Source organism: Nansenia antarctica (genome assembly GCF_963989245.1).
Source record: "Nansenia antarctica genome assembly, chromosome: 19".
Taxonomy (NCBI): domain Eukaryota; kingdom Metazoa; phylum Chordata; class Actinopteri; order Argentiniformes; family Microstomatidae; genus Nansenia; species Nansenia antarctica.
The window spans coordinates 10,865,834-10,889,087 of NC_137692.1; the positions used below are offsets into that span (position 1 = coordinate 10,865,834).

The 23,254-nt window shown below is 45.8% G+C and overlaps 3 protein-coding genes across 3 annotated transcripts in view; 2 read left to right on the forward strand and 1 right to left on the reverse strand.

Annotated features, from left to right (window-relative positions):
* LOC308174167 (protocadherin-15-like) overlaps positions 1 to 23,254 on the forward strand; it is a gene marked incomplete at both ends in the record, with an annotated part of 188,179 nt that overhangs the window by 86,771 nt on the left and 78,154 nt on the right. The window contains 2 exons of the mRNA XM_080549237.1: positions 2,414 to 2,507; positions 19,257 to 19,385. Of these exons, the coding sequence (XP_080405363.1) occupies positions 2,414 to 2,507; positions 19,257 to 19,385 (223 nt within the window). The remainder of the gene's footprint in view (positions 1 to 2,413; positions 2,508 to 19,256; positions 19,386 to 23,254) is intronic.
* Positions 4,107 to 6,493, forward strand: LOC308174122 (kelch-like protein 10; the record flags this gene model as incomplete). The annotated part of the gene is made up of 5 exons (XM_080549188.1): positions 4,107 to 4,213; positions 4,540 to 5,029; positions 5,147 to 5,764; positions 5,885 to 6,034; positions 6,122 to 6,493. The coding sequence occupies exons 2-5, from the start codon at positions 4,610 to 4,612 to the stop codon at positions 6,491 to 6,493; spliced, it is 1,560 nt and encodes a 519-aa protein (XP_080405314.1). The 5' UTR covers positions 4,107 to 4,213; positions 4,540 to 4,609.
* Positions 11,164 to 13,589, reverse strand: LOC308174221 (kelch-like protein 10; the record flags this gene model as incomplete). The annotated part of the gene is made up of 5 exons (XM_080549303.1): positions 11,164 to 11,535; positions 11,623 to 11,772; positions 11,893 to 12,510; positions 12,628 to 13,117; positions 13,444 to 13,589. The coding sequence occupies 5 exons, from the start codon at positions 13,587 to 13,589 to the stop codon at positions 11,164 to 11,166; spliced, it is 1,776 nt and encodes a 591-aa protein (XP_080405429.1).

The following is a 23,254-nucleotide window of genomic DNA, read 5'->3' on the forward strand; positions in this document are numbered from 1 at the left end:
TGTTTTGTGAGATGGAACCTTTGTATTTTATTAATTACTAACTAAAGAATTCATCATTTTAAAAAATAACACCACACAGGCATTAATAAACACCTAATGGATCAGATTATGTAAAAAAAACTCACCAAAAATGGAGATAGAACCTTATAATTCTAACGTCACGAACTGTCACAGTTTACCAGACACCACATTTTTCAGAAAAAAATAATTTAGGGCGACTATACTATCGTACAAATACGATAGAGTAGAAAAAAAGATCCAATCCCAGTATATGTCCCATATACTATGCCATGTTGAGATACGAGTCTAGGATTACTTCCATCCTTCCTGCCGGCTGTTACGAGGGGGGTCAGCGAGGATAACTCCCCATTGCCTCTGCTGGTTGAAGAGCGACATTACTCCAGCCCTGGACTAATTACGTTATGATTGTCACCTGTGAGTGTTTGTCTGTGTATTTAGGTGTGTCCCATGTCCTTGTTCCCTTGTCAGTTGTTCGTGTTTGTTGACTTGATGAGAACCCTTGCTTGTCATTTGGAAAATACCGTGTCTGCTATTTTGACTCTGTCCGTTCTGTCCTGGAGGACTTTATTTACCTGTCGCTATTCCCAGGTATAGTGACTGTCTATAGTGTTTGTCATTTTCTTTGTATTTGCATTATTCTTGCGGTTCGCTGATGGAGCCTTGATTGCTCTCCTTTTGTTTTGTCGATACGCTAGTTGTTTTTGTATCCGCTATTATTATTTACTCGCAACTCAGCCTTGCTTGCTCCCCTTTATTTTTGATTCTATATCCTTGTCCTGTGGTGACTGTTCATTGCTTATCTCAGTAAAGAGAAACTTATTTTATCACTGTCTCGACCCCCTTTCATCCGAGCTGCACCGCACATGGGTCCAACATCATTCTACCTCTAGAACTTTATACCAAAACGTAACAGACGTCAACAAACACGAACAACTGACAAGGGAACAAGGAAATGGGACACACCTAAATACACAGACAAACACTCACAGGTGACAATCATAACGTAATTAGTCCAGGGCTGGAGTAATGTCGCTCTTCAACCAGCAGAGGCAATGGGGAGTTATCCTCGCTGACCCCCCTCGTAACACCGGCTTGCTCTGGACTGTGCCATTAAACAAGATGCCATCTCTATTTCTGACAACATCTGTGCTACTGTGGGCTCCTCTGAGAGACTGTAGGACTGCCTACCAGAAAGGACCAGTACAGGGATCAGGACTTTTCAGTAGGGGTGAGCTGTCCTTTTGTCTTAGAGGCAGAGACCATGATCGCTATCATCATTATCATCATCATCATCATCATCATCATCATCATCATCATCATCGTTATCATTGTCATCTTCTTCATTACTGCTCTGTGTTTCTGTTTGTCCAAAGAAGAGAAGACTTGTTTAGGCCGCTGTGGCTGTCCTATGAATATATATATATATATACAGTATATATATTATACCAGAGGTAAATAGCTGGGCTGTGAAAGATGCTGCTCAGCATGCTGATGTTGTTGAGAGAGGCATCGCTCTTGCCCTCCTGAACCACAGTACAACAGCTGTAGAGAGGAACATGTGCCGACCATAACTTTGAACACTCACGGTTTAGTTATGACAGAAGTTATGATCGGCTAAGAAATGGCTGATGTAAATCGAGTTAGAACAATTTCATTGTCACATTTCTAGATGGCTGGATTTCACTTTGTATAACGCAGACAGGAAGAGGGAGAGGGAACGAGGCCAGATCTGGACTGCCTGGCCACAGGAGCTTTAAATTACATATGACATGGAGTCGCTTTGGAATAAGGCGTCTGCTAAATGCCAAAAATGTAAATGTAAATGTGATGACATATGTGTGACAGGCGGCAGACAGAGGGGAAATGTAAAAGAATTAGGTTTAATCGACTGCTGTTTAGCGTGTGTGTGTGTGTGTGTGTGTGTGTTTGTGAATGTGCCTGTTTAGGGATTTCTACATCATTATGATTTAGTCACTGAAGGCTCACATATTCGTTTTAAATGAGGACTTTTCTTTTTCTCTTTCTAAAATAACAGCCTGTAGAGACTGGGGATGGATTCCTGTCCATAACCATCTGTCTTTCCTTATTGGCTTCCCCTTAGTGAACATATCAGATCCAGTCATGTGATACTGTATATGAAGGAATCTAGGTTATTAGAGGACTAAGGCAAGGCCTTCGGATTTATGAAGGGGAAGCAATGAACTCAGAGAGGAAAGATAGTTATTGAAGTACTGTAGGATCCCCCCCCAGATTCCTTCTAAGTGAAGATGAAAAGATGGATGTTCAGTATAACTGTATGGATTACTTCATGCTGCTGTGTTTGTTTGTTGATGTCTCTCCCTCTCTCTCTCCCTCTCTCCCTCTCTCCCTCCCACCCTCCCTCCCTCCACAGTATCGGCCTGCTGATTCTTGGAAAGCCTCTGGACAGAGAGACCACTGACCATTACCTTCTGATCGTCACAGCGTCCGACGGCCACCCAGGCGGGGTAAGAGAAACTCTTTTGTTGGAACAAAGGCGAGACCATGTCCAAGACCATATTTCGGTGAAACACACTCAGTCACTGGAGATTAATGACAAGCTGAAATGAGTTCAAATTTTGCATGGCGCTGAGATACGTTTGTGGAATTATGAGTGCATACGTTTATACAGTATAGGGGTTTGCCAGGGTGTGTTCCTCTAGTCTGTGTCTGTGTGTGTGCGTGTGTGTGTGTGTGTGTGTGTGTGTGTGTGTGTGTCTGTGTGTGTGTGTGTGTCTGTCTGTGTGTGTGTGTGTGTGTCTGTCTGTCTGTCTGTCTGTGTGTGTGTGTGTGTGTGTGTGTGTGTGTGTGTGTGTGTGTGTGTCTGTGTCTGTGTGTGTGTGTGTGTGTGTGTGTATCTGTGTGTGTGAGTGTGTGTGTTTATGTGTGTGTTTATGTGTTTATGCTTACAGTCCGTGTTTGAGCTAGAGAGCGTTTATATATGTCTTGTAAACTGGCAGAGCGGCTCACCTCAGTGTGTGTGTGTGTGTGTGTGTGTGTGTGTGTGTGTGTGTGTGTGTGTGTGTGTGCTTTGTGTGCACATGCATGCGTGCATTCTGTCTGCCTGCAGATAAGGCAGAGACTTGACTGCACTGTACTTGAGTCGAGTACATTCAGGAGGGTATCTCTTCAACGTGACACTACATCCCTCTTCCCTTTTACTTCACACACAACCTATCCCACTCATTAACTTGGTCTTACTCTACTATCTATTTTCTTCCATGTTATTCTCTCCTCTTCCTGTGTGCCTTTCACACTCTCTCCTCTCTACCTCCTCTCTATACGTACTGTAGACCCCACCAACACCTCTCATGTCTACCTAGTGCCAAAACTGTGGGACGAGAAGCCGGGGCAAATTTTGCTATAATAATAAAATATATGTACAAGAACAATAAGTGCTGCTTGCTACTGCAAGCACACTTAAATATATGTACAACAAGGAAAATACACTTACCATAATTTTGATAGAGGAGAGGTTTAATTCAATAAACGTTAAACGATCAAACGATCTATTTGGCTAGCAACTAGGAGAGCAACTAAAGATATAAATACCAGACAACCTAAATACTTGCTTAAGTTGAGGACGGACATGTATGTGTGTGAATATTATCTTCCCTGTAACACAAAAGCAGTAATAAAGGTTCCTACCTAGTTTGTCATCTGATAGAACAGATACACAATTAATTCTTTATGCGATTTTGTTGTTGTTATAATGGCAAAATATATAAAACAAAAGTCAATATTGTTTAAATGATGCTGTCCTTTCATACAGGGCACCCTCAAAAACGAGATGATGAAGAAGAACATTAATTATTTTTTATGATGGTGTCAGCTTATTATGAAAATGGTATCTGAGACATTCTAATTTTGTATCACTCACTGTGATGCAATAATGCACAATTCTAGAACATAATGTTACCACATGGTCACCAAGTGGATATTAAAGATATTCAACACAAGAATGGATGAACTGGAAGAGGGGTCCACCTCTACATTTCAGAGATGCAACATGGAGAGAAAAATGAGTTCCATGGCCTGTACAATAATACTGTACAAAAATATTATTTAATGAGCTACGACTGGAAGGAAAATTATGTGATGTGGTGATTAAAGTCAATGACATCGACTTCAACGCACACAAGATTATCCTTTGCGGATGCAGTTCATATTTCCGGTGAGTGTCTTAACTTTGTGGGGATGTGGCCATGATGGATGGCAGGGATTCACTTGGCATGGATCCAAAGGATAATCAGAAGAAAATAGCCAGATCCTATAAGAGCTTACACATTGTTCTTTGTGGCAGCAATGATACATTCTATAAAAGATACAACTATTGATTCATAATATTGGTGTGAGTACCCCTCTTTATATTGTGATATACTTGCAGAGGGTGTTTATTATATTGCTGTGCTGTATTGAAAAGAGTATTGAGAACATTTGGTACAGTATATGGATGATTCCTGACCATCATATCCCTCCTCTCTAAACCTGGACCCACAGAGCTCGCTTCACAAGTGGCTGGAGCAACTTAGAAAAGCGGGTGTACAACATTCCTGGTGTGTCACCAGACATGATGCGTCTCATTATTGAGTATGCCTACACACGCTCTGTGCCTGTCACTGACGAGAATGTGGAGCAGCTTCTGGTGGCTGCAGACCAGTTCAATGTCATGGGCATTGTGCGAGCCTGCTGTGACTACCTAGAGGCCCAGCTGTGCCCGGAGAACTGCTTTGGCATATGTACGTTTGCAGACTTCTACTCCTGCCCTGAGCTGAGGCGCAGGTCCTCTCTCTTCATCCTGCATCACTTTGAGGAGATGGTGCGTAGCTCCGAGGAGTTCCTGGAACTCTCGCTGTGGCAGTTTTGTGACATCATTGAGAAGGACGACCTGAACGTGAAGCAGGAAGATGTAGTGTTTGAGGCCATCCTGCGCTGGATTGGCCATTCTCCTCAAGACCGCAAACCCCAAATCTCTGTGCTGTTGCCAAAGGTGACTGAGAGTTGGACAACACAGTTAGACCTACGTAAATGTTTGATGCATTTCATAAAGGTGTATCGGCTGCCCACTGCATTCTGTGTCTATATCTGTCTGTGTCTGTTTGCTTAGGTACGCATTGCCTTGATGACAGCAAACTACTTCATGAGCAATGTGAAGAATAATCCACTGGTGAGAGACAATGATGACTGCAAGTCCATCATCAGCAACACACTGAAGGCATTGTATGACTTGGACATGAATGGGCCCTCCAGCTCTGACTTTGGCAACCCTCTGACCCGCCCTCGCCTGCCCTATGCCATCTTACTGGCCATCGGTGGTTGGAGTGGTGGCAGCCCCACCAATGGCATTGAGGCATATGATTCACGGGCTGACCGTTGGGTCAATGTGACTCGAGAGGAGGAGAGCTCACGGGCCTACCATGGTGCTGCCTACCTCAATGGTTTTGTGTACTGCGTGGGAGGCTTTGACAGCGTTGACTACTTCAACAGTGTGCGCAAGTTCAACCCAGTCACACACACTTGGCACCAAGTGGCACCCATGCACTCACGGCGCTGCTACGTCAGTGTGGCTGTGCTGGGTGGCTGCATCTACGCCATGGGCGGCTTTGATGGCTATGTGCGACTCAACACTGTTGAGCGCTATGAGCCTGAGACCAACCAGTGGACACTCATCTCACCCATGCATGAGCAGAGAAGTGATGCCAGTGCCACCACACTTTTTGGAAAGGTAAGTGGAACAGAGGAATAGGTAAGACTAACTGTACCTGGAACACAACTTGGTAATTATTGTACATTGAATCTATTAAAAAGCCAGGATGGATGAATTTACGAGTTGCCTTAACTCTAGGTATACATATGTGGTGGTTTCAATGGGAATGAGTGCCTGTTAACAGCAGAGTGCTTCAACCCTGAGACCAACCAATGGACTCTGATCGCCCCCATGAGAAGCCGACGCAGTGGGGTGGGGGTCATCGCCTATGGGGAGCAGGTCTATGCGGTGAGACCTACATAAAAATACACAATAAATCTATGCTCAAGTTCTGATATTCTGTTATTGACCCACATTTCTCCTATCCTCTCTTAGGTGGGCGGCTTTGATGGAGTCAACCGTCTGCGAAACGCAGAGTGCTACAATCCCCAGACCAACACCTGGCGCGCAGTTCCCACCATGTTCAACCCACGGAGCAACTTTGGCATCGAGGTGGTGGATGATCTTCTGTTTGTGGTGGGCGGCTTCAATGGCTTCAACACCACCTTTAATGTGGAGTTCTACGATGAGAAGACAGATGAGTGGTATGACGCCCATGACATGGGGATCTCCCGCAGTGCCGTTAGCTGCTGTGTGGTGCCCGGACTACCCAATGTGCTCGAGTATGCTGCCCCGCGAGATACCCTGCAGAACCCCCGGGAGGAGCTGAAACTGTCCACCTCCAATAGCAGAATCCTTACTGTCTGACACCATATCTACCCACCATCACTCCCCATCCCTACATGACCCAGTCCTGCCCACTGCAGTCCATCTGGGCAGAGACAGAAACTACCCAAATAAATCCTTCAAGTGCCCATGGAAATCACATATGCATAACATTTCTGTCTTTCTTGATTGATTGAAAACCTTTATTACAAATTTTGTTGTCAAACAGCTCAGTTAGGGCAGAAAACATTCAATACAGAAAACAGAAAACATTCAATAAAATACATAAAACAGTGCAGGCTCAATAAGTAAAAAGTTCCAAGTTCCAAAGTTCCAGCTCCAGGTCTCCCCCACCCTGCAGGGCCTGGTTGTAGAGTCGGAGTGCAGCTGGAACAAAGGACTGTCCAAATATTTTTGTACTTTGACGGGGGAGAACAAATCTGTGGCTGAACTTGCTCCTCATCCCCGCCAGCTCGCAGTACATCGGGTGGGAGGGATTGGCCAGCATGGCCGCCAGTTTTTTCCCCATCCTCTGTTCTGCCACCACCTCTAGGCTGTCCAGCCCGGTCCCCACCACAGAGCTGGCCTTCTTCACCAGTTTGTTTAGCTTCGCAGCATCCCTGGCACAGATGTTTCCACCCCAGCAGGCCACTTATTGCTTCTATCAGGCGGGGTGGTACAATTATTTTTCTACAATGAATGTATAAGGGAGGCTTTAATTGAATGCTAGTTTGCAATCATGTCTTAACTTTGCTGGGCAAGCACATGTCCATCAATACGTGTATCTCTGACGTCTACATGTAAATAAACATATGTACAAGAACAATAAGTGCTGCTTGCATACACGCGGCTGTGATCTTCCCTCTCTTTCGCTGCTGCAGTTCCAGTGCCAAAGATATACTGTAGATAGGATGCGAATAGTTGCCTTTAAAATGACATGACAATGGACTCTGTGTAGTAATAATAATAATAATAATAATAATAATAATAATAATAATAATAATAACTTGAATTTATATAGCGCCTTTCAGGGTACCCAAGGTCGCTTCACAGATACAGGGAAGAAAACGAAAAACAGTCAGACACACAAAAACAACAACAGAACTAGAGGCCGAAGGCCTTGGTGAACAGGTGGGACTTGAGGGCCGTTTTAAAGGCGTCCAGGATGGGGATGTTGTGGATCGCCGCAGGGAGAGAGTTCCAGAGGGTGGGGGGCTGCCAGACTAAAAGCTCTGTCCCCGAAGGTTGGGGGGCACAGGCATGATGGCGGGACTTGTAGGTGAGGAGGAGATGATGTGAGGTGTGATGCGTGTTGGTTCTAAATGTTAGACAGGGTGTGACAACATACCCCATGCTCCCCTACTCAGCGGACATAGATTTTTTGACGAGGCAACGTACATTGGCAACGGTGCTGGTGTGTCGTCCAATGACATTTTGCGTTTCCCCGCTTTTCCTGGCACCTGGCCAGTTTTAGGTGCTTGAAGGAACATCGTGCTTGCTGGTTTGAGTAACGTGTCGGTTTCTTAAAAAAAAAAACTACACCGCCTCGTAGGCAGCGAAAATTAGGTGCGGCATAGCTCGTTTTATTACTTTTCCGATCGGACAATTGAAGGAGGAATTCATTTTTTGCGGATATTATTGATTTATTTATTTTTCTCTTTGTTTTGACTTGAAGTGCAGGAGGAAGTCCACTTGTCCGAACATACAATGTACTTGTCCCGGACAAGTGGACAAGCCATAATGTCGAGCCCTGCTATGTATTACGTGGATTTGAGTATGTCCAGATGTGTACTAGATTATCCAGAATTTCAGAGTATGTGGCGTGAGGTTACTTTTCATACTCAACTGCCCCAAAATGCATCGTGCGTCTCTTCAGTCTCGTCAAACCCCGCAGTAAAGGTATCTAACTGACGTAACGTAGCTAGCTAACGTTAGCCTACAGAAGTGGAAAACAAACGTCAGATCGGATATATAAACGGGTTATTTTGATAAACTGGCCATATTTTGGAAATATACATGGTTACTTTCTCGCCTGAAAAATTCTTCAAACGTAATAAAATGACATGCTAACACGAAAAGAAATCACAACAGCTTTTAGCTCATGGAGGTTTAGCTGCATTAAAATCCCCGCTGCCGGCCGGTGCGAAATGCATTCTGGGATACTGAGCTGCGTACTTCAGTGTGAACAGTGTGAACAGGTAATGGCATATTATGAATTCAGTAAGCAGTATGCAGTACATACTCATTGAGTATGCAGTCGGCAGTATGCTAGTATGCCATTTTGAACACAGCAACAGTCTGAGGACCAGGAGTAGTGGTTCACCTCTCTAAGGGGAATGTTTAGCCCTTCAGATAATCTGGCTGACATGATCGTCATGATCATTACTTTCAGAATGATGAATTCCATTCATCTCTGACATTGATGGAGTCAAAATCAAATGTGCCTAATATTTATAGTAGCAAGAACCCATGTGTCTGAAAGGTGACAGTGTTCAGTGATGATTTGTCCTGCACGAGACAGGCTTTTTGACTTTAACAGTGTGTGTGTGTGTGTGTGTGTGTGTGTGTGTGTGTGTGTGTCGAAGCATGTGAGTTGAGATGCCCTTCCTCACTCACAAGGCTGTACTTGTGCTCTGCTCCCTCGTTCCACATGCTCTTCCACGCTCCACTCTAAAACCTCTCAACCTCTCACCTCTCACCGAAAAAAGGTTATCACTTCAAATGTGCTACATTTGTTTCTTTGTTTTAAACAATGATTTAACCTACCTGTATTTAACAACACCGACATCTAATCTTGAAAGTATTTACCATTATGTGTTGACAAAAAATACCATTTGCTCAGTAATGAAAAATGAAAGTGATACTGGCTAGGAAGGTGGTAGTAGGAGGGCTGGCGTGGCTTGAGAAACACGTTCCATGCAGGATTTAAAGAAATATTGACAAAATGTTTTGGTTGGATCATCATCCATCCATCATCATGCCCTGAGCTTGTGATGTGAGCGGAATTGGAGTGGGAGAGAAGACCGACACTCCAAACTTATCAACTCCACATTTGTGTGTGTCTGTGTCTATGTGTGTGCGTGTGTGTGTGTGTGTGTGTGTGTGTGTGAACAAAGTGAATCATTATCACAAAAGAAGGACAAGATATCCTTGCTTTGCAAATTAAGGTCAACAGCAACCACAGTCTCTATCAAATGAGACCCAAAATGCTCTAAAAAAGCTCATAATTACCACCCATCCATTATTTAATGGAACGTATGATGGTGTGCTGCTCTGTGCTGGGCAGGGCGGCAGGGGGGTGGAGGGTGTCAGAGGGGTGGAGGGTGTCAGAGGGGTGGGAGGGTGTCAGAGGGGTGCGAGGGTGTCAGAGGGGTGGGAGGGTGTCAGAGGGGTGGGAGGGTGTCAGAGGGGTGGGAGGGTGTCAGAGGGGTGGGAGGGTGTCAGAGGGGTGCGAGGGTGTCAGAGGGGTGGGAGGGTGTCAGAGGGGTGGGAGGGTGTCAGAGGGGTGGGAGGGTGTCAGAGGGGTGGGAGGGTGTCAGGGGGGTGGGAGGGTGTCAGAGGGGTGGGAGGGTGGCAGGGGGGTGGGAGGGTGTCAGGGGGGTGGGAGGGTGTCAGAGGGGTGGGAGGGTGTCAGAGGGGTGGGAGGGTGTCAGGGGGGTGGGAGGGTGTCAGAGGGGTGGGAGGGTGTCAGGGGGGTGGGAGGGTGTCAGGGGGGTGGGAGGGTGTCAGGGGGGTGGGAGGGTGGGAGGGTGTCAGAGGGGTGGGAGGGTGTCAGAGGGGTGGGAGGGTGGCAGGGGGGTGGGAGGGTGTCAGGGGGGTGGGAGGGTGTCAGGGGTGTGGGAGGGTGTCAGAGGGGTGGGAGGGTGTCAGAGGGGTGGGAGGGTGTCAGAGGGGTGGGAGGGTGTCAGGGGGGTGGGAGGGTGTCAGAGGGGTGGGAGGGTGTCATATGTGTGCACTGTAGACCGCGGTGCTAGACCACTGGACCACCCCGGGCCACACCAAAGGCTGATTCTTACTTAAGCAATAAAACAATAAAGGGTGTGCTATTACTGTTGATATCGGAAATGCTGTGATGCTGGCACATCCCGTCGACCATCACAGCTGTTATTACAATATCCACGAGTTTACACCGACAGCTCAAATCCTATGATTTTTTTTCATGATTCAAGATTGTTCTGGTTCATGCCTTCCGCCTAGAAAAGTCGTACATAGAACTATCAGCCTCGTTAGGAACGCAGGCCGGTTTGAAACATTCTGTGAAAATCACTGTCGTGAAGGATGCAGCTTCGTCGATCGTTTTGGAACACATGGTCAAATAAATATGATTTTGCATGGCCAAGTTTTATGCTAGCCACTGACCTTATTAAGTGTGCTTGCAGTAGCAAGCAGCACTTATTGTTCTTGTACATATGTTTATTTACATGTAGACGTCAGAGATACACGTATTGATGGACATGTGCTTGCCCAGCAAAGTTAAGACATGATTGCAAACTAGCATTCAATTAAAGCCTCCCTTATACATTCATTGTAGAAAAATAATTGTACCACCCGGCCTGATAGAAGCAATAAGAAAGACAGAAATGTTATGCATATGTGATTTCCATGGGCACTTGAAGGATTTATTTGGGTAGTTTCTGTCTCTGCCCAGATGGACTGCAGTGGGCAGGACTGGGTCATGTAGGGATGGGGGGTGATGGTGGGTAGATATGGTGTCAGACAGTAAGGATGCTGCTATTGGAGGTGGACAGTTTCAGCTCCTCCCGGGGGTTCTGCAGGGTATCTCGCGGGGCAGCATACTCGAGCACATTGGGTAGTCCGGGCACCACACAGCAGCTAACGGCACTGCGGGAGATCCCCATGTCATGGGCGTCATACCACTCATCTGTCTTCTCATCGTAGAACTCCACATTAAAGGTGGTGTTGAAGCCATTGAAGCCGCCCACCACAAACAGAAGATCATCCACCACCTCGATGCCAAAGTTGCTCCGTGGGTTGAACATGGTGGGAACTGCGCGCCAGGTGTTGGTCTGGGGATTGTAGCACTCTGCGTTTCGCAGACGGTTGGCTCCATCAAAGCCGCCCACCTAAGAGAGGATAGGAGAAATGTGGGTCAATAACAGAATATCAGAACTTGAGCATAGATTTATTGTGTATTTTTATGTAGGTCTCACCGCATAGACCTGCTCCCCATAGGCGATGACCCCCACCCCACTGCGTCGGCTTCTCATGGGGGCGATCAGAGTCCATTGGTTGGTCTCAGGGTTGAAGCACTCTGCTGTTAACAGGCACTCATTCCCATTGAAACCACCACATATGTATACCTAGAGTTAAGGCAACTCGTAAATTCATCCATCCTGGCTTTTTAATAGATTCAATGTACAATAATTACCAAGTTGTGTTCCAGGTACAGTTAGTCTTACCTATTCCTCTGTTCCACTTACCTTTCCAAAAAGTGTGGTGGCACTGGCATCACTTCTCTGCTCATGCATGGGTGAGATGAGTGTCCACTGGTTGGTCTCAGGCTCATAGCGCTCAACAGTGTTGAGTCGCACATAGCCATCAAAGCCGCCCATGGCGTAGATGCAGCCACCCAGCACAGCCACACTGACGTAGCAGCGCCGTGAGTGCATGGGTGCCACTTGGTGCCAAGTGTGTGTGACTGGGTTGAACTTGCGCACACTGTTGAAGTAGTCAACGCTGTCAAAGCCTCCCACGCAGTACACAAAACCATTGAGGTAGGCAGCACCATGGTAGGCCCGTGCACTCTCCTCCTCTCGAGTCACATTGACCCAACGGTCAGCCCGTGAATCATATGCCTCAATGCCATTGGTGGGGCTGCCACCACTCCAACCACCGATGGCCAGTAAGATGGCATAGGGCAGGCGAGGGCGGGTCAGAGGGTTGCCAAAGTCAGAGCTGGAGGGCCCATTCATGTCCAAGTCATACAATGCCTTCAGTGTGTTGCTGATGATGGACTTGCAGTCATCATTGTCTCTCACCAGTGGATTATTCTTCACATTGCTCCAGAAGTAGTTTGCTGTTATCAAGGCAATGCGTACCTAAGCAAACAGACACAGACAGATATAGACACAGAATGCGGTCAGCAGCCGATACACCTTTATGAAATGCATCAAACATTTACGTAGGTCTAACTGTGTTGTCCAACTCTCAGTCACCTTAGGCAACAGCGCAGAGATTTGGGGTTTGCGGTCTTGAGGAGAATGGCCAATCCAGCGCAGGATGGCCTCAAACACTACATCTTCCTGCTTCACGTTCAGGTCGTCCTTCTCAATGATGTCACAAAACTGCCACAGCGAGAGTTCCAGGAACTCCTCGGAGCTACGCACCATCTCCTCAAAGTGATGCAGGATGAAGAGAGAGGACCTGCGCCTCAGCTCAGGGCAGGAGTAGAAGTCTGCAAACTTACATATGCCAATGCAGTTCTCCGGGCTCAGCTGGGCCCCTAGGAAGTCAGAGCAGGCTCGCACAATGCCCATGACATTGAACTGGTCTGCAGCCACCAGAAGCTGCTTCACATTCTCGTCAGTGACAGGCACAGAGCGTGTGTAGGCATACTCAATAATGAGACGCATCATGTCCGGTGACACACCAGGAATGTCGTACACCCGCTTTTCTAAGTTGCTCCAGCCACTTGTGAAGAGAGCTCTGTGGGTCCAGGTTTAGAGAGGAGGGATATGATGGTCAGGAATCATCCATATACTGTACCAAATGTTCTCAATACTCTTTTCAATACAGCACAGCAATATAATAAACACCCTCTGCAAGTATATCACAATATAAAGAGGGGTACTCACACAAATATTATGAATCAATAGTTGTATCTTTTATAGAATGTATCATTGCTGCCACAAAGAACAATGTGTAAGCTCTTGTAGGATCTGGCTATTTTCTTCTGATTATCCTTTGGATCCATGCCAAGTGAATCCCTGCCATCCATCATGGCTACATCCCCACACAGTTAAGACACTCACCGGAAATATGAACTGCATCCGCAAAGGATAATCTTGTGTGCGTTGAAGTCGATGTCATTGACTCTAATCACCACATCACAGAGTTTTCCTTCCAGTCGTAGCTCATTAAATATTGTACAGGCCATGGAACTCGTTTTTCTCTCCATGTTGCATCTCTGAAATGTAGAGGTGGACCCCTCTTCCAGTTCATCCATTCTTGTGTTGAATATCTTTAATATCCACTTGGTAACCATGTGGTAACATTATGTTCTAGAATTGTGCATTATTACATCACAGTGAGTGATTAGAATGTCTCAGATACCATTTTCATAATAAGCTGACACCATCACAAAAAAATATTAATGTTCTTCTTCTTCATCATCTCGTTTTTGAGGGTGCCCTGTATGAAATGACAACATCATTTAAACAATATTGACTTTTGTTGTATATATTTTGCCATTATAACAACAACAAAATCGCATAAAGAATTAATTGTGTATCTGTTCTATCAGATGACAAACTAGGTAGGAACCTTTATTACTGCTTTTGTGTTACAGGGAAGATAATATTCACACACATACATGTCCAAAGTCCTCAACTTAAGCAAGTATTTAGGTTGTCTGGTATTTATATATTTAGTTGCTCTCCTAGTTGCTAGCCAAATAGATAGTTTGATCGTTTAACGTTTATTGAATTAAACCTCTCCTCTATCAAATTATGGTAGGTGTATTTTCCTTGTTGTACATATATTTAAGTGTGCTTGCAGTAGCAAGCAGCACTTATTGGTCTTGTGCATTGAGAGGTGTTGGTGGGGTCTACAGTACGTATAGAGAGGAGGTAGAGAGGAGAGAGTGTGAAAGGCACACAGGAAGAGGAGAGAATAACATGGAAGAAAATAGATAGTAGAGTAAGACCAAGTTAATGAGTGGGATAGGTTGTGTGTGAAGAACAAGGGAAGAGGGATGTAGTGTCACGTTGAAGAGATACCCTCCTGAATGTACTCGACTCAAGTACAGTGCAGTCAAGTCTCTGCCTTATCTGCAGGCAGACAGACAGAATGCATGCATGCATGTGCACACACACACACACACACACACACACACACACGCACGCACGCACGTAGACACAGACACACACAAATGTGGAGTTGATAAGTTTGGAGTGTCGGTCTTCTCTCCCACTCCAATTCCGCTCACATCACAAGCTCAGGGCATGATGATGGATGGATGATGATCCAACCAAAACATTTTGTAAATATTTCTTTAAATCCTGCATGGAACGTGTTTGTCAAGCCACGCCAGCCCTCCTACTACTAGCATGTGGAACGAGGGAGCAGAGCACAAGTACAGCCTTGTGAGTGAGGAAGGGCATCTCAACTCACATGCTTCGACACACACACACACACACACACACACACACACACACACACACACACACTGTTAAAGTCAAAAAGCCTGTCTCGTGCAGGACAAATCATCACTGAACACTGTCACCTTTCCGACACAAGCCATGGGTTCTTGCTACTATAAATATTAGGCACGTTTGATTTTGACTCCATCAATGTCAGAGATGAATGGAATTCATCATTCTGAAAGTAATGATCATGATGATCATGTTAGCCAGATTATCTGAAGGGCTAAACATTCCCCTTAGAGAGGTGAACCACTTCTCCTGGTCCTCAGACTGTTGCTGTGTTCAAAATGGCATACTAGCATACTGCCGACTACGTACTCAATGAGTATGTACTGCATACTGCTTACTGCATTCATAATATGCCATTACCACTTCAATATACTGTAGAGAATTTTGGATTTGAATATTGGAGCAATATACCACTTTTTGGTGTTAGCATGTCATTTTATTACGTTTGAAGAAATTTTCAGGCGTGAAAGTAACCATGTATATTTCCAAAATATGGCCAGTTTATCAAAATAACCAGTTTATATATCTGATCTGACGTTTGTTTTCCACTTCTGTAAGCTAACGTTAGCTAGCTACGTTACGTCAGTTAGATACCTTTACTGCGGGGTTTGACGAGACTGAAGAGACTCGCGATGCATTTTGGGGCAGTTGAGTATGAAAAGTAACCTCACGCCACATACCGGAAAATACGGTACTCTGAAATTCTGGATAATCTAGTACACATCCGGACATACTCAAATCCACGTAATACATAGCAGGGCTCGACATTATGGCTTGTCCACTTGTCCGGGACAAGTACATTGTATGTTCGGACAAGTGGACTTCCTCCTGCACTTCAAGTCAAAACAAAGAGAAAAATAAATAAATCAATAATATCCGCAAAAAATGAATTCCTCCTTCAATTGTCCGATCGGAAAAGTAATAAAACGAGCTATGCCGCACCTCATTTTCGCTGCCTACGAGGCGGTGTAGCTTTTTTTTAAAAGAAACCGACACGTTACTCAAACCAGCAAGCACGATGTTCCTTCAAGCACCTAAAACTGGCCAGGTGCCAGGAAAAGCGGGGAAACGCAAAATGTCATTGGACGACACACCAGCACCGTTGCCAATGTATGTTGCCTTGTCAAACAATCTATGTCCGCTGAGTAGGGGAGCATGGGGTATGTTGTCACACCCTGTCTAACATTTAGAACCAACACGCATCACACCTCACATCATCTCCTCCTCACCTACAAGTCCCGCCATCATGCCTGTGCCCCCCAACCTTCGGGGACAGAGCTTTTAGTTATTATTATTATTATTATTATTATTATTATTATTATTATTACTACACAGAGTCCATTGTCATGTCATTTTAAAGGCAACTATTCGCATCCTATCTACAGTATATCTTTGGCACTGGAACTGCAGCAGCGAAAGAGAGGGAAGATCACAGCCGTGTGTATGTTCTGATAAATAAATAATAGAGGCTCGTTAATCAACATCAAACCGACGACCTTACATAGACCTACCTAGCGCATCACGCCGGCGCAGGGAGATGCTCTGATAGGGCCTGCCCGCCCACGTCACATCACCCAGACGCCTAATTGGCTTCAAGGAGATGCGGAACCCTGTACGTCACAGAGGTGTCACGAGCCAAGGGCGACTTCAAACATCTATCTTGTGGGATGTATTTATCGTATGCAAGCCAGTGCGCACGTGTGTGTGTGTGTGTGTGTGTCTGTGTGTGTCTGTGTGTGTCAGGGGAGGGGGGGGCAGGGGGGGGGTTCTTCCCAAAGGAGGCCGTTTTTATACCATTGTTTGAGCATGGCATTGCCCCAGTGCACTGTGGGATTAGAGATGTGCATATTCAGCTATCTTTCTTTCCTGGTAATGTATTAGAAGCTCCCAGAAGGCTTTGTACTGGTGTTGCTGTTTGAAGGTTAACTGTAATATACTGTGTATTTAAGATGACATCCCCATACACTACTATATCTTGTTTTCTAGTGGCAGCAAAAAAGAGCAATGGAGGGACTTTATCTTTTGGAAACTCTGTGTTCCCTTTCCAATCATAAACAGTCACAGGTAGTCTGATTAGAGTAGACCAGTCAGAATTCGGCCCACACGTTGTTCATTAGCGCACAGAAGATTTACCTGCAGATATCGATTTTCCGATTGAGTTTTCTTGCTGCTTTGCGGCAGGGTTGTCAGGAGAAATTAAGTATGACTTAAGCTATGAAGCTTTCAGGAAACTCACACAAACACACACACATTTTAGATGCTTTATTTATGTCCACATACAAAGAACAATTCTAAAGGACATAAATACTAACAGTGCATTTTGATATCATAGAAACAATCTGTTACAGTAATGCTGAGCCAACAACCAGTTCTGCCACACACAGGATGTTATTCGCACCAGATGATACCAGTGGGTTGACAGATACAGTATCAATACAATAAGACAGACAGTATCCCGCTCATGGGTACAGGAAGCACCGCCTTCTCCATATTGAGCGGCTACCAATAATAGCGGATATTGAGCAGTGGCGTAGCGGACGGGCCCGCAAGCGACGCACCGCGGGGGGGCCCCAGCCACTAGGGGGCCCCCTAACATTGGATCTTTTTTTTTTTCTTTTTTTTTTTATAATTTAAAAAAATATGAAACAAAGAAAATAAGTGGCCCTTCATTGTGTCAAGCTTAATTTTCATATATAGGCCTATATTTAAAAAGATATACATAGTTAGCCGTATCCAATAGCAACATGACTTTGACGTCACACGTAGGCAGCGAGACACAAGGAAAATGAGCAAGCGAAAATACAATACAAAGTACAATAAGCATTCTTTAGGTGGTGGTAGATTCTCTATTCGGACATTCGGAGTGAAAGAAAAACAACATACAGATGATAATTCACACAATATAATACCACGAAAGCGTACAGCACTAAACAATAACATTTATTTGGGCAGCATCATACTCAAACTCAGGCAGAAGGGCAGGGTCCGGCCAGGTTCACAGTCACAGGCTGTCAGTGCATCATAATTCAGCATGGTTAGGCTATATATAGCTGCTTCTTTTTCTATTCTACTATTCTATTCTACTTCTGCTGTCTGCGTCTCCCTGGGTATTCCTAGACCAGATGGCAAAAAGTAAAGAAATGCCACAATATACCAGGACTTAAGAAACGAGATGTCCAACAAAGGATTTGACTAACCCTGGCCAATTTTACGCAACAAGTAGACTCTGATGCAGCGGCGACAGGGTTGTCAGATGGGCTGGTTTTTGGTGGATTTAGCAGTTTTTAGATTGGTTAGGTTGGAAATTCTCAATCCCATCTGGCAACCCTTAGCGGAGAGTCTACAGCTTATATGTTTACAGATATCGCGCTGCTGTGCACACCACACTTTGTTAAAAGAAATAAAGCTTGTACTTTTCTACTTATAATACATTCTACTGATGTAGTCTACCATTTGGTTTTAGTTATTGCTCTCACTTGTTTGTACCTTTTGCTAAGTCAAGCATTTATAATGTAGAGTGCATATTGCGAAATTTCGCAACGTCAATAACGCATCGGCCTCTAAAAAACGCACTTTTTATTTTTTTTACCTCCGTTGCTAAAGGGCCCCCGCCGCCACCTTGCGGGGGGGCCTCGGGATTTTGCGGTACGCCACTGCTACTTATAATACATTCTACTGATGTAGTGTAGTCTACCATTTGGTTTTAGTTATAGGCTATTGCTCTCACTTGTTTGTACCTTTTGCTAAGTCAAGCATTTAGAATGTACAGTGCATATTGCGAAATTTCGCAACGTCAATAACGCATCGGCCTCTAAAAAAGGCACGTTTTTTTTTTTTTTTTTTTTACTCCGTTGCGAAAGGGCCCCCGCCGCCACCTTGCGGGGGGGCCCCGGGATTTTGCGCTACGCCACTGATATTGAGCAGTATTTTGCTAACTGTTTGGCCCTTCTCTTAGGAAGACCAGCCATATGAAGGCCTCTAACAACAGACTTATGAACATGGCCCAGGCTGCCAAATATAAAAACTAAAAGTTGACATCTGTAGCCCAGTTGTGATATGGCCTGCTCCAGCTGTTGGTATTTTAAGATTTTGGTTAAAAAGGCTTCCTCTAGGCTATGGTCAAAGGTGCAGCCAACTTCTAAAATAAGCACCTCTCTGTGGTTTTCGTTGACAATTACAACATCAGGGGTGTTTGCTGAAATATTGGAGAACACTCCTACTGACTCTTCGTCGCTACACAAACTGAACATGTGGGGCTTTACAGTGGAGTGCTTGTACAGCGTTGCGGCAGGCCTGAATATGGAAAAGACACCCTCTGAAATCAGATCCACAATTCGATCATGCCTACACACACACACACACACACACACACACACACACATTCATTGATTCCTTCTCTGTTTTGTTTCCAGACTTCCACTACTACAGTGAGGATGGTGGTCACAGACGTGAACGATAACGACCCGGAGTTTGACCTGACCCTGCCCAGGAACCTCACAGTCCAGGAGGAGGAGGCCAATGTGTTTGTGGGTCAAGTCATGGTAAGAATAGACCCAATACACACACAACCTTTGGCCTAGTTATTCGTTTTTTCTAGGAATGTTACAATATAAAGCTGTTGCAGATATAAATACTGTATCCCCTTTGGCTATCTTTTCTCTGTCTTTTGATTCGTTAAACTTTCCTCTCGGAGGTTTCTTCTCTGACCTGAACCTCTTAACCATAATCTGACCTCGACCCCGTCCCACTGGTGTCCATATCGCCGAGGTGATATGGAATCATCCTTTTGTGATGAGTTGCCCTGCCTTTGACACGAAAAGAATGATGTCAAAGTGTCATTCTTGGATCTTGAGGATGTCCTCTTTGTCTAATGGGAGATGCTTGCTGGAGACCCGGGTTCAAATCCTGTCACACCCACAACAACTGGCGTCGCCATTATTAAAACATATGAGATGTAGTTTGGCTCATCTTGTCATCCAGACTGTCCCTGTTGTCTGCCTCTGCTCCGCTCCATTTAGCAGCTAATTATTATTTTAAATTAATTAGTCCACAGTTTATCTGAGGCATAATCAAAGAATAATGCAACAAGACATAATAACAAGACATCCTGTCAGCATAGGTATGTGTGTGTGCGTGCGTGCGTGCGTGTGTGCGTGCGTGCGTGCGTGCGTGCGTGCGTGCGTGCGTGTGTGTGTGTGTGTGTGTGTGTGTGTATGTGTGTGCATGCAGACTCAACTGTTCGTGTCATTACCTCCATGTCGAAAAGAGGAAGAAAGGAGTAAGGTACAGGCAGATAGACAGGCAGGTAGACAGGCAGACAGACAGACAGACAGACAGATAGACAGGCAGGTAGACAGGCAGGCAGACAGACAGACAGACAGGCAGGCAGGTAGACAGACAGACAGACAGATAGACAGGCAGGTAGACAGGCAGGTAGACAGGCAGGTAGACAGACAGGTAGACAGGCAGGTAGACAGACAGGTAGACAGACAGACAGACAGACAGACAGACAGGCAGGTAGACAGGCAGGTAGACAGGCAGGTAGACAGGCAGGCAGACAGTAGGCTGGAGTCAGGCTGGAGTACTACTCCTGACTACACACTCCTGACTACACACTCCTGACTACACACACCTGACTACACACTCCTGACTACACACTCCTGACTACACACTCCTGACTACACACTCCTGACTACACACTCCTGACTACACACTCCTGACTACACACTCCTACACTCCTGACTACACACTCCTGACTACACACTCCTGACTACACACTCCTGACTACACACTCCTGACTACACACTCCTACACTCCTGACTACACACTCCTGACTACACACTCCTGACTACACACTCCTGACTACACACACCTGACTACACACTCCTGACTACACACTCCTGACTACACACTCCTGACTACACACTCCTGACTACACACTCCTGACTACACACTCCTACACTCCTGACTACACACTCCTGACTACACACTCCTGACTACACACTCCTGACTACACACTCCCGACTACACACTCCTGACTACACACTCCTGACTACACACTCCTGACTACACACTCCTACACTCCTGACTACACACTCCTGACTACACACTCCTGACTACACACTCCTGACTACACACTCCTGACTACACACTCCTGACTACACACTCCTGACTACACACTCCTGACTACACACTCCTGACTACACACTTCTGACTACACACTCCTGACTACACACTCCTGACTACACACTCCTGACTACACACTCCTGACTACACACTCCTGACTATACACTCCTGACTACACACTCCTGACTACACACTCCTACACTCCTCACTACACTCTCCTGACTACACACTCCTGACTACACACTCCTGACTACACACTCCTGACTACACACTCCTGACTACACACTCCTGACTACACACTCCTGACTACACACTCCTACACTCCTGACTACACACTCCTGACTACACACTCCTGACTACACACTCCTGACTACACACTCCTACACTCCTGACTACACACTCCTGACTACACACTCCTGACTACACACTCCTGACTACACACTCCTGACTACACACTCCTGACTACACACTCCTGACTATACACACCTGACTACACACTCCTGACTACACACTCCTGACTATACACTTCTGACTACACACTCCTGACTACACACTCCTGACTATACACACCTGACTACACACTCCTACACTCCTGACTACACACTCCTGACTACACACTCCTGATTACACACTCCTACACTCCTGACTACACACTCCTGACTACACACTCCTGACTACACACTCCTGACTACACACTCCTGACTACACACTCCTACACTCCTGACTACACACTCCTGACTACACACACCTGACTACACACTCCTGACTACACACTCCTGACTACACACTCCTGACTACACACTCCTGACTACACACACCTGACTACACACTCCTGACTACACACTCCTGACTACACACTCCTGACTACACACTCCTGACTATACACACCTGACTACACACTCCTGACTACACACTCCTGATTACACACTCCTACACTCCTGACTACACACTCCTGACTACACACTCCTGACTACAAACTCCTGACTACACACCTGACTACACACTCCTGACTACACACTCCTGACTACACACTCCTACACTCCTGACTACACACTCCTGACTACACACTCCTGACTACACACTCCTGACTACACACTCCTGACTACACACACCTGACTACACACTCCTGACTACACACTCCTGACTACACACTCCTGACTACACACTCCTGACTACACACTCCTGACTACACACTCCTGACTACACACTCCTGACTACACACTCCTGACTACACACTCCTGACTACACACACCTGACTACACACTCCTGACTACACACTCCTGACTACACACACCTGACTACACACTCCTGACTACACACACCTGACTACACACTCCTACACTCCTGACTACACACTCCTGACTACACACTCCTGACTACACACTCCTGACTATACACTCCTGACTACACACTCCTGACTACACACACCTGACTACACATTCCTGACTACACACTCCTGACTACACACTCCTGACTACACACTCCTACACTCCTGACTACACACTCCTGACTACACACTCCTGACTACACACTCCTGACTACACACTCCTACACTCCTGACTACACACACCTGACTACACACTCCTGACTACACACTCCTGACTACACACTCCTGACTACACACTCCTGACTACACACTCCTGACTACACACTCCCACACACCTGACTACACACTCCTGACTACACACTCCTGACTACACACTCCTGACTACACACTCCTGACTACACACTCCTACACTCCTGACTACACACTCCTGACTACACACTCCTGACTACACACTCCTGACTACACACTCCTACACTCCTGACTACACACTCCTGACTACACACTCCTGACTACACACTCCTGACTACACACTCCTACACTCCTGACTACACACTCCTGACTACACACTCCTGACTACACACTCCTACACTCCTGACTACACACTCCTGACTACACACTCCTGACTATACACTCCTGACTATACACTCCTGACTACACACTCCTACACTCCTGACTACACACTCCTGACTACACACTCCTGACTACACACTCCTACACTCCTGACTACACACTCCTGACTACACACTCCTGACTATACACTCCTGACTACACACTCCTACACTCCTGACTACACACTCCTGACTACACACTCCTACACTCCTGACTACACACTCCTGACTACACACTCCTGACTACACACTCCTACACTCCTGACGATACACTCCTACCTGGAAGAAAAAAAAGAAAAGCAAAAAAACGTTCTTCCTCCTCCTCCTAGCACGACGACTGCCAATGGCT